At 33.0% G+C, this 12238-nt stretch overlaps 1 protein-coding gene across 4 annotated transcripts in view; it reads right to left on the reverse strand.

Annotated features, from left to right (window-relative positions):
- Window positions 1-20: 20 nt before the first annotated feature.
- LOC132910640 (thrombospondin type-1 domain-containing protein 4-like) overlaps window positions 21-12238 on the reverse strand; it is a 29990-nt gene continuing 17772 nt past the window's right edge. For all 4 annotated transcript variants that reach the window (XM_060966447.1, XM_060966444.1, XM_060966445.1 and 1 more), the window contains 12 exons: window positions 6962-7109; window positions 3850-4016; window positions 3645-3738; window positions 3504-3552; window positions 3305-3423; window positions 2996-3125; window positions 2657-2900; window positions 2292-2492; window positions 1739-1900; window positions 1337-1513; window positions 885-1101; window positions 21-786 (listed from right to left, as the gene is read on the reverse strand). In XM_060966447.1, the coding sequence (XP_060822430.1) occupies window positions 653-786; window positions 885-1101; window positions 1337-1513; window positions 1739-1900; window positions 2292-2492; window positions 2657-2900; window positions 2996-3125; window positions 3305-3423; window positions 3504-3552; window positions 3645-3738; window positions 3850-4016; window positions 6962-7109 (1842 nt within the window). In that variant the 3' untranslated portion in view covers window positions 21-652. The remainder of the gene's footprint in view (window positions 787-884; window positions 1102-1336; window positions 1514-1738; window positions 1901-2291; window positions 2493-2656; window positions 2901-2995; window positions 3126-3304; window positions 3424-3503; window positions 3553-3644; window positions 3739-3849; window positions 4017-6961; window positions 7110-12238) is intronic.

Genomic DNA, 12238 nt, shown 5'->3' on the forward strand with positions numbered 1-12238 from the left:
TGAAATAAAACAGATATAAAGAAAACATATAAAGCATAAACTTTATTGTGGCAAATGAGAATTATGAAAAATAATACAAATTAAATGCCAATGTTACGTTATTGCAATTTACACGGTCAGTCTATAATTTCTCGTTGACGATTTTAATTTCCACCGCCGTTCAAAATTCGATTAAATTTCCAAGATATTAAATAGAAACCTCGAATAATTTCTATACTATCAGACGATTTTCACAGAGATAAAATAATTATAAATAATAATATATATTCATTAATACCATCGTCTCTATAAAATAAAAATTAAAGCTATGTGATTCGATAAATAACTCACTTTTTAAACATTATAAGACGTTATTGAAAATGTTATAATTTATTATTCGTTACAAAAGCTTAATACGTCAATATGTTTATGAACTTTATAGATTCTCTAAAGGAACAATTTTTGTATGTTTTCTTTAGAGGGACGAATACCTATTATTTCTATACCTAAAAATCGACATTAAAAATTCCATCAGGCAGTGCAAGGATAAGTAAATCTACAGCAACACATATAATATCATAAGGCTACCTTCGATGATTCGATTTCTGAGCGTAATCATTCATCGAAGTGTTAAATTTGCATTAAAAATACATTTGGTTAGTGGTGAAAAATCTCATTCGAATTCTTGCTTCTTGGAACACGATTGACAGCACAGTTGGTGGTAAAACTGGTAAGTGCAGAGTCGTGCTTGCGCCACTAAGTTGCAATTTGTTGTACTGTCCTTGCAAAGTGGATTGTCCTCGAGAACTAAAAATACGTAAAATAATAAAAAATTTCCAACACAGTTTACCATACTTGAAGCGTAATAATCATATGTTTGACAATTGCAATAAGATGTAAAATACCATTTGAGATTTCTGGATCGTTTTGAACTTGCAGGACTGTGTGTTGATTTTCAGATCTGTGAACGTCGTCCTTACAAGGATAATCATTGCAGGTTCGTCGAGATATAGGACGATCCTTTTCCTTACAATGAAGCTCGTGATGCTCAGGTGGTTGACCTTCTCTGTTCAAACACCTTACTTCTCTCTTTTGAATGCCTTTTCCGCACGATCGAGAACACTAAAATGAGTGGAAAATAAATTTACATAGCAATTACCAGACTGTGAATTTTATAGCTCGAAATATGTTTTGTATACGTATATTTTCTTAAAACCACTAGGAAGAAAATTTGATTGGAATATAAATACATGGTTGAAAACTGAGTGACAATTTTAGAAGGTTTCATATTTGAATTTAATGTTAGGTTAAAGAATTTTTTTTTTTTTTTAGTTATACGTAAGTGACTTTAAATTACTTCTGTCCAATCTGATATAAACCACGAGGATGTACAAGGTGGACCGCTGCAGGATCTTCTCGTTTCCGGTTTGTTTGCGGGACAGTTCATGTCCAGAACAACACGGAGCGACCCACGAAGTATTGTTATGCACACCACTTCTCTAACTTGTTCGCCAGAATCACATTCCGTAGAACACTATAGGAAGAAGAATATTTATACAGTTTACCAGATTTCCATTCTTGGATTTGAATTCAGAATTATTATTTACAATTCGAGATTTGTAATAGACAGATTTAAATAGATTTTATTCTCCAAAAAATAAAAATTGTATATAGTTGAAGCCTCTGTAACAAGATCGGAGTAACCTACTTAACTTAATGTTAATGTATTATTCTCTTTATCTATGTTATTTGAACCTACCGCGGTCCAGGGTCCCGTAAACCATTGTCCACTACAGGTTCTGTTGCTGGAACAGGTTCTTGATGTTTCTGGTCTTGTCGATTGGTCGCAAAATCCTTCCTCTGGACTTTTTTCACAGAAGATCTTCCTCGTTTGCAAGCCGACTCCACATTCGGCTGAGCACTGTACAGATCGGTAAAAAATATTATACTTTTTCCAAAATATGTAGCATTCATACAGAGTAGAAGGATAAAAGATAATAAAACTTTGGAATCTTTAATAACTAGACAAGAGCAGCTGTATAAAAAGAAATTCAAATTGATTCTCTTATTTCTACCCACTTTGTTGTGAAGACACATTCTTATATTGTTTCGGATTCTAATAGGTATAAAAGGATTTTATACCAGAAGGATTGATTATAACAGAATTCTAATTATGTATATTTTATTATTATATATAGTGTTATATTACATTACAATATATTTGAATTCTATTACAGAGAATCATAAGTTTCTGAAATCTTAATCGCTTTTTCTATCTTCTATGAACAACATGAAAGTAGAATAGTTCCTACCCCATCAGACCATTCACTGTATAACCATTGTGGACTTTGAAGTCTAGTTGAAATGGCGTTTGTTTGCGGTGATTTAATGGGACAAGGTCCCAAATCACAAGTATCTTGAGTAATAGGCTTCACTTCGAGATCACACGAAGGTCCGTGAGTAACGCAGGTCGCAGTTCTTGTTCTTTTACCTGGACCACAAGTTGTGGAGCACTTTCAAAGAAGAAGCAATTAAATTCGTATTTCAAATCATCTAAATGTCCGCTATTTTATTTTTATAATGCCATACATGTACTTTCTTCACTTGATTGTCTTTGAAATTGATTTGGCTTTTGATCAGGCAATTTCTCAAAAGATTGTATAAAGTAGAAACTTACCGATGACCATGTGCCCACGCTCCATTGTGGTGGCGGTAAAGTTGTCGTCGCTGCTTTCGTGTCAAATTCACACTGTGGCATTTCGCAAATCTCAGTAGTAGGAAGAATATTCGGTTCCGTGCAGGCGCCATCAGCTATTCTCATTACTAATGATGACGTTATTTCTTGTACGCATTCTACGTCTCTCAGACGATTACCACTACCGCACGTAACCGAACAAACACCCCACGGACCGGCTCTCCATCTTAATAACAAATGTAAAACGTAATTTGTGGTAATATGTAAAACACAAAATTCTTTTATTAAAACTAAAGGTAAGGAAATAGGAATTGTACTCACTTGGGAGGACAAGGTGTAGTATTACATTTTACTTGAGTTTCTCGTGGCTTTTCCAACGTATGACATCTCTTGTCAGGCACTGGAGCCTGCGTGTGTTCCCTTGTACATACATACCTCAGCATTTGGACACCTTTTTTTACAAACAGGATAGATAAAGATATTTGTTATTAATTTACAAATTATGTATGTATATATGCTTTATACAATTTATATTTATAATGTATATATATATAAATTGTTATTATTTTATAAGGTATATAATATCTCTATAATATATGGAAGCTAAATTTATTTATATAATATTCCTACCTCCACCACAAGTTCTACTACACTCGGTATAGCCACTTGCTTTCCAAAAGAATTTCCTTTTTTTGTATCGTCTTGGAAGGTATGCTTGCGTTCCATCATTAGTAGAACCAACATCTATTCTAAAGAATATTAAATACTCTTTAATAATTAATGAAGTTGAAAAATGGTATTGAAATGTTAATTGTGTAGGAATCCTTACTTCCTATGAGGTATCGCCGATAAAATGGGTTCACCAGCCTTGTTAGAAACTGAAAATAGAATTATTCTATATTATAATTATTACAGAGTGCGACAATGTATCGTTAATCAATTTTTATATATTTTTAAGAAAATGTTATACCTGGTTTATGTCCAAGATGAATGTTTGGAGATGGTGCACTTCCGGGGATAATGTATCGGTATACAATCCCAGGATTCGGTTCTTGGTACAAAACCTAATTTGAAAATATTAATGAATTTATTTTTTCATTCTATATAGCGTGCTTCTCACTTTCAAGTATAATATTTTATTATTCTGCTTATTTCTATTACAACAATTTATTTACCATAACATCAATGGGTTCTTCTAATGGTCCAGTGGCAGAGAAACTTTCCAAATTCTGAGAACCTTGACGATAATAAACGAAAGTAGTTCCAGCTGCCTCATATTTACCAGACAAACTGATGCTGTAATTTCCATTGAACAAATAGCTACCATCCTGCAACTTGACCGCTAAAAACAGAAATAACGATGCGTGACGAATTTATACATTAAAATTTAATGATAATACATTAATGAAGTTAGTAAGTCTAGGAAAAGATATAATTAATTTTCCAATTACATTTATCACATTTGTAGTTCTTAACAAATTGAACTTGTTTTCGCAAAAATCGGGATGGCACGTCGAGTGCGATGAAGCATTGAAAGGCATTAGCATTTACTTGGTCCCGTTGATAATTACTTCGCGGAATTGTCACGTTCGAAATTAAATTGTGTGGTCATTCGGGTAATGAAACGGAAACGGAGAGTTATTCACGGCGTTTGCATGTGAGAAATGCTGGACGCAGTGTATGCGATACGAGACATTAGAAATATAAACGAATCATTTACTACATGACGTATACGTTAGTTATCCACTGCATCTCTTTCAACTCTCTTCAGGTTTGATTAAACGAAACATTAACGTGATAATAACAGTGAATGCAAATTACTTCACTTTCATTTCAAATACGAGAGATACATAATCTGAATGAGTAACATATTTTACTTTACAAGAACTGTAATAAAAACTTCGTTTAAGTCATTGTTTTATATTATAAATGTAAATTTATTGGGATAATATCGAAATAATTTAGTAGATAATTTTTACAAATTTTTATTACTCAATAACCACATCTTGTTCTATCAACCTAGATTTCCTTTTCCATTATTTTGAAGCCTAGTTTATGATATGTATCCGTAATTAGATATTTGCCATGAAATGTCCACACTTGCAGCTTTTATCACCAATAAAACATTCGAACCTGTTTCGAGTTGCATTCACAACATCGAGGATTCGTAATAAATACGTAATTATTCACATTATTATACGTCCCATTCATTTCCCGTTATTTCACACCTACATAGCTGTTTCTTTGAGATCGAAAGAGCAACTGCTCGAATAGAAATAATATAACCTGTGTAATCTTTTTTAAAAATCTATGACACATCGACCGATTCGATCTATTGTAGAAATCTTGACTAGCATCGTTTAGGTAAGAATTATAGCTTGTAAATGTTCATGATCGACTTTACGACCGAATCAATTTATATAATTCACGTTGAATGTAGTTCAAGGGGCTAACCACGTGGAAACTAGAAACAAACAACGTTGATTTTCAAAAAGAAATATTTTCAAATAATTTACGGGTAGGATTAGAAGAAAAGAACAAAAATATAGTTTGTACTAAATACAGTTAAATACAGAAAAAGAAGTTCTTTTTAGAAGACTTGTTAACCGTCTTACAAACTTTACGTAAGATCGCCATTTGTTTTTTCTTATGAAATACTATTTAACTTAGGTTATTTAACTTGGGTTCGCTTAAATTCTTTCAACATTCCCATAAAGGATTGTTCTTGACCACGATTGCTTTTATATGTTGATTCGTTTGAATTTCACATCTCTTGAGCGACGAAGGCTTATGTTGGATCTATTGTTTGCATAAGGTGCTTAATGATATTGCCAATTGTATTGAAATTCTGTGAAGCTTTATATTAAACGTATGTATGTCACCTTTAAGATATAACACTTTCTTGTTCAGAAACTAAACCGTACGATCTATGGTATAATTTTTGAGTGATTGAATATTTAGCCCCCAAACTACTTTTAAGCTTCTGTTACAGTCAATACTCATTCACAATTAACTAACCATATATATTAAAGAGTTTATATATAATGGCAAATAAATAAATACTATGTCGTTAGAAAAATTCGTAACGTTTTTTAAGAAGAAGTTCTAGTACTTGTTAATAGAAAGAGTATCATTTTACAACGAGAAAGAAAAACTTCCTATACACTTGAACAAGTAAAACATCTAAAAAGTCATTAATATTCATATAGAGAATTTATTCATTTATGAGAATTTATCCATTTTCAAGGATTTACTCCATCCTATTCACATTCTAATCTTTACAAAACATATTTTTCATAACATGAAACTGGATACTCCATAAGCCTGCAGTAACTACTTCAAGGAATTCAATCAAGGAGAGACAAATTTCTCGGAAAAGCAGTTATGAATTATAAACCTACCTGGCAAATAGCAAAAGCCACAACGCATATTTTAATGATATGTTAATTTTAAATTTCACGATAAATTTTCCAAATAACTCAATAAATAGAAAATGACAAAAATTCAACGATATTCAAATCTATCGTATTCAAGCCTTTATAAGCCACGATAGTATAATCACAGATAAGGATCAGAGAGAATAAAACATATTACAGAAAAAATTTATAAAAAGAATTCCAATACAATAGCATCGAACAGGTTACACCGGTGCAAGAAACCCGACAGTTCATGCGATTACTTCAATACCGTGTGTCAGAACGAATCAAGGGACAAAGCTACGAGCACGTATTGTGTGTCACGTGAATGGCTACTGCGTTTCATTTACGTTCCACTTAACGCGCATGTCCAGAGATTAGATTATACAAGGGTTGATGCCAAGAGCACGACAACGCCTCTGAAATAGGATGAATTCTTCGTGATAGAAGATCTCGTATTGACAATAAAGAGGGATCGCGGACAGGCGCAGCTGATTGCTCGCAATCGCGAACAATCGCCACGACTATTTGCTTACTGGCACACTTCATTAGAATCATTTTGTTGCACACGAACGAGATTCCACGCTATCAGACTGATCCAATATTCCGTGTAACTATCGTTCGCGTTCTCCCCTCTTTTATTATTTCTCCTTGTTATATGTTTCTTTGCTCCGCTTTATTGCCTTTATTACCTTGTTATATTACACCGTGTGGCGCTTTCACGCCGTTGTTGTCGAACTTCCGTACGTTTTATAAATTACGATTTATCTTCTTGTTAAGATTGTGATAAATGAAGATTTTCTCTTGTTACAGAGACATCCGAGTATTTTTGTAACATGATGCGCCGCACGGTAAATATATGATGTCTTACCCAAATAATTCTCCGTATGACGTAACTGTGTCACGTTCAGAACTACAGCACCTCGGGGAACCGTAGCCACCAAGTTATAACCCCGTTCCAAGGTCGGCTCCGTGAAAATCCCGTCGATTAAATGTCCACCGCAGAAACTCCAGAAACACTACAAATACAGATGCAGATTATTCAATATCGCATATTGCAATTCATTGAAATATTTTTAATAAATCAATTGCAATACAACTAAATTTTTAGTTATCATATTTTATATTTTGAATATTTATTACATAATACATGTATATGATAAATTTTGGAGCGCATTTGAATAACTCTTTGGAATTGAAATAATAGTATTTGAATACGTTAAAGCGATGAATATAATGGGAAGCGTCACAGTCTAGTTATATAGTAATATAAATAACGTAATGTTATTTTGTTTTACTTTCATTAGCTTTCGAGTATAGTACCCTGTAACAAAATTGATCAGAAAGCGACAAAGCGCAACATTGTCGGAGGGAAGCAGGAATGACACGGAAGTAATAACACGTTTGTACGCTCTCGACGAGGAAGCAATCAGATTGTGCTAACAAAAATAATGGAAAGCGTTACGCTCGTTTTGTCAGGCACATTGCTTGCATTGCAATACATTGGTACTCGTGATAAATATCTTTTGGCTTTTATTGTCGGGCTGGGCTCGCACCATGACTCTGAACTCGATATTTTTTTCGATTTTTTTCACGAAGCAACATGCAGTTTCATTGTCTATAAATACTACGAGCTCGGTTCTTTTCGTATTCGGCGCAAAATATTCGACAGACTTTTCAGAAGCAACGATAAAGATCCAATAAAAAGACAACAGTTAGGAGATAATAAAGAACATTTTATAAGAAGTTTTCTTTAACTCTTTCTGTGAGTCAGAGAATAAATACGATTTGCCAGACAAATACATTAAGCCCCCCTTATTCAACGACTATATATATATTTTCTAAAAAGAGCAGCTCTGTAAAAGCTACTTGCTGCGTTCTTTGTTCTTGCTTTCTAAAATAGAATGTACACAAAATAACGACAATCTTGAAAACTTCATTAAGGAAAACAATTAAATTAATTCTAATATGATCTCGTTAATCCTTTTAGGTAATATCGTTGAGTCACAGATGGTTGTATTTCCGATTACTTAATTTCGATTTATATTTTATATGCGGGTTGGGCAGCATGAAAATTTTTAGCGAAGGATATAACATGTTTAATCATTCTACTTTGACAAGTTCTTAATTAAATAAACGATAAATATATTTCCTTTCGGTAAAACTGAACCGATCTGAAGTGCGTTATGACTTCTTTACGAAAATATCAAGAAACATGTGCTTCTATTATTAATAATGGATAAAATGAAGTTTTTCCACAGTCTACCTAAAAGAAATCCGACCCTAAAAAAGTTAAAATCAAATACATAAAAGTACTAATTAATATAATTAACCTTAAGCTCTTATGGATCATTTACATCTAAGAATATTAGTTGAAAATGAAAACTAAAAATGCCAGTGAAAGTTAAGGAAATCATCAATATCATTGAACACAGAGTATTCAGTAGAATCCCATTAGTTAAACGAAATTCGTTCTGCTACTATGCATAACAATTTGTCCGCCCATGCAATCGGAGATGTCTCTATATCACGAATTTGTTTGATTGCCAGTCGCTGCTGGTCACTCAACGAACTATTCTTAGGGAACAATTAGTAAAAACAGAAACAGTGTTTGCACACGTGAGTACTTAGCGTGTCGTCTGTGCAAACAAGAGTTTCGTGATCGAATCGAAGATTTCAAATGTGAGTCCGCGACGCGAATTGGTAAGTCACAACACGCGTGCCAGGACACGTGTTTGGACGTGTAAAACCGTCGTGAAATTATGGCTGTCACGGCATAAATTTAGCTACGTCGCGTTCCTCCGCGTGTGTCCGAAAGCCAGCTGCACTTTGTCGTTTGGCCTCTGAATCGCGACGTGTCGAGTGCACCGGAAATCGTGGATCGCTTCGTGGGCGATCCGAACGTAACGATTGAAAAGGCAAAAGTGGTTATTCGAAGTTCTTTTGAGTTATGGTGTTTCGAATGTATGTTGCTTTTATTAAAGAAACGACTGACTGCGTCTTGTTCATATAGGTTTAATGGAAGACGTGAATGAGAAAAATAAATTTCTCAAAGAACTCAAATTTATGCAAGAAATTACTAATTACTCAATGATTCAGTAATAAAAGAATTTTTTACCCATTTTTTATTTTTTACCTGGAAATCAAAATGATGGATAAGAAAAATGTATAATAGAAGGAAAAGAACTTTTATCGATATATTTTAAAGATCATTTACACCACCGAGGATGCATGATCGTAAACTTGTGAATTTTTATGAAACATTGCAATTTATCATTTTTCCAACTCTGATAGCCTTAGTATTAATAATATTTAAATTTTGAAAGTTAAAAAAAATATTGTTTATGGATTATAACTCACTATGCGTAGAAGAGCTGAAACAACCCTATTTTGGATTGTAGAATTCTTTTTCTTAAAGATGTTTTATTAGGTAATTACACATATAACACTCCTATTTTATTAAGTAGTTCATTTCTATTATGAATTTCCACAGATATCACAAGACTGGTGATTATTGACATATGTAATTTGTCTGGCAAACTGATAATATGTACTTGAAGGGAATGGTAATTGAATATTATTACGTACTTGGCTAAGAGAATGTTGTTTCATATAATATGTTGCTTATGGAGGTTGCCTCACGTCAGCTGACGTATAATGTTAATCGCTTAACGTTATGTGACCCATTATCAGAGGTCTCAAATTGCGATATAAGATCATATAGCGACCTATGGCAATTATTGTATTTTGATGTGTTTAACAATTGTGCATACTTGGATGTAAGTCACCTCGTTCGTTTACTATATACATGCGATGTTGACTAGAATGCTAGACGCAAATTAAAGGTTATGGAATTTTAACAAAACAGTTTCACAATAATACATTTAAAGTAGATACTCATGTAAATTGACAATGTAAAAATGTATTCTGTAGCATGCGTATAAAGATACAACAAGGTTAGCATGTACAATAAGCATAGCGGGGTCATAAATTAAAGTATCGAATAACCACACCGATTACTATCTTAGGACTGCTAACCGCTTTGATTATACTTATAACTAAATTATTTATAGATTTCATTCTGATTTAAAGTTTTGCACAATAAAAGCAATATCAGCGATATTTTATTTATATGTTGAGAACGGGCAAATATATTGAGTTGCCCGGAAAGTTCATTCCGATTTTTAAGAAATTTGGTCGACATGAAAGATCATACTGAAAAGTTTTTCGCCGAAAAACCTTAGAGGATCTGGAAGGATGAATTATCGAAAATGGAAAATATGAAAGATAGAGAAAGGTTGTGGATGTATATCGAATTGAAATGTACTTCGGAACGAATTTTTTAGGCGATTGATTCTTATTTCGATAAACGTGAAAAATGGAAAAGAGGATTTGTAACATAGACAAAAATTCTTATTTCAATATACTGTATAAAATATATTTGATTCTTTGTTAAAAAAGATTTGTAGAATTGGAGTCTTAAGCAAAGTTTAGATCTTCAATAGAATATTTTGCTACTCTACACGATTAATGCTAAACAGGATCAAGACAGAGATCCTTTCACATTGATTTTGCTAATGATTAATATCTTTTCGTAAGTATCATATTCATTTGATTAATCTCTAATTTCTTACGATTAATCTTTTCTTTGATCTTAAAAAATTTGTTAGGACTTTATCATTCGTCATAACTGGTAATGTAAAACGCATAAATCAAAATTAATATTTCTAACAATAACCACACTGGGAAACTAAAAAGCCTTAGTAAGTAAAAGGATTGTGCGTAGATTTATAACTCTCGGGTTGCACCGTGGCGGATACGATTAATATTCGTGTCTCGTAAACGTCTCTGTTATTTGCGACTTTGATCAAGCGTAGAAAGAAAAATTGCAATGATTTCTTAGAAGGAGTCTCTCTATTCCTGTACACGTTGTATAATACAGTAAGGACGTAATTTCTGTTTGTCAGTAGGTGGGGTATCAATAAGTTGAAAATAACGTTGCGAAAGGAAATTCGAAGGATGTTGTGACTGCACATATTTGTGATTGTATACGCACGAATGTTTTCTATCTCGTGGTTGATGAAGTTACAGAAGATTAAGATGATAAGGGATTGTATGTTAAATTGCTTTTAGTCTCCGTACGTGGGATTAATGTTGCATGGGCGTAGAATCGGTATATGGGACGCGAAAGACGAGTATAAATTACAGCGAAGACCACATGGCCACGTATGAGCAAGTGCTTCGATGGTGATTCAGGTCGGATCTGGAACTCCGTATCTATTACCACTATTTGATTGGACGATTAATAGTGCTCTGATGGCTTTCTTGAAAATTTGGTTCTATTTCGGTACGCAGTTTCGCAATTTGGGAATGCGTCGATCTCGCCGGCGGACTAGGAATGATATTGGATGTTTATCGATGCCTTAATGGAATTTTATGAACGGATAGGTATATCTAGTTTATGTCTTAATTTGTTGCTGATTATTTATTTTCCTGCCGAATTTAATCATATTACTGTAACTTTATATCGGTGGCTTTTATGAGCCATTTCTTGTAAACTGAAATTTAAGCGGTGTAGATGTCATACTGATCTATTTTATCAATTGAAGAATAGAGTAAATTGATTATATGTACATTAAGACTCCCTCTTTTTAAATTTATCGTGGAATTTGTGGTTATCTGTTTATAATATTTTCTTATAATAAATAAACTTACAGTAGCGAGTCATTTGTGATTCGGTTTTACATTCAAGTCATTCGGTAGCTGGATGATGAAACCGGAAAATTCACTAAAACTCTGATATCGATCAATTTGAGATTTTTAAGAAAGTAATTTATAAATCATACTAAAAATTTCATTACTGTAATACTGTATCATATGATGGATATAATATATCATATTATCAAAATACTATACACAATTTATATTTAACAATACCCAGTTTATAGGATTGAAGCTGACATGAATCTTTGTACTTATGTAATGAAATTGAGAAATTAATAAAAATTGAAATCGATAGGTTTGGCTTCTTCTCTGAGAGAGTCGCACATCAAACAAATATCAAACTTCGCGTAAAACAGTTACCTATAAAATTAAACGATCGAAAAAGCTCTTCTGACTGTCAGTTCGTTTTCTAGTGACGTCTAAT

This window comes from Bombus pascuorum, chromosome 9, assembly GCF_905332965.1.
Source record: "Bombus pascuorum chromosome 9, iyBomPasc1.1, whole genome shotgun sequence".
Lineage (NCBI taxonomy): Eukaryota > Metazoa > Arthropoda > Insecta > Hymenoptera > Apidae > Bombus > Bombus pascuorum.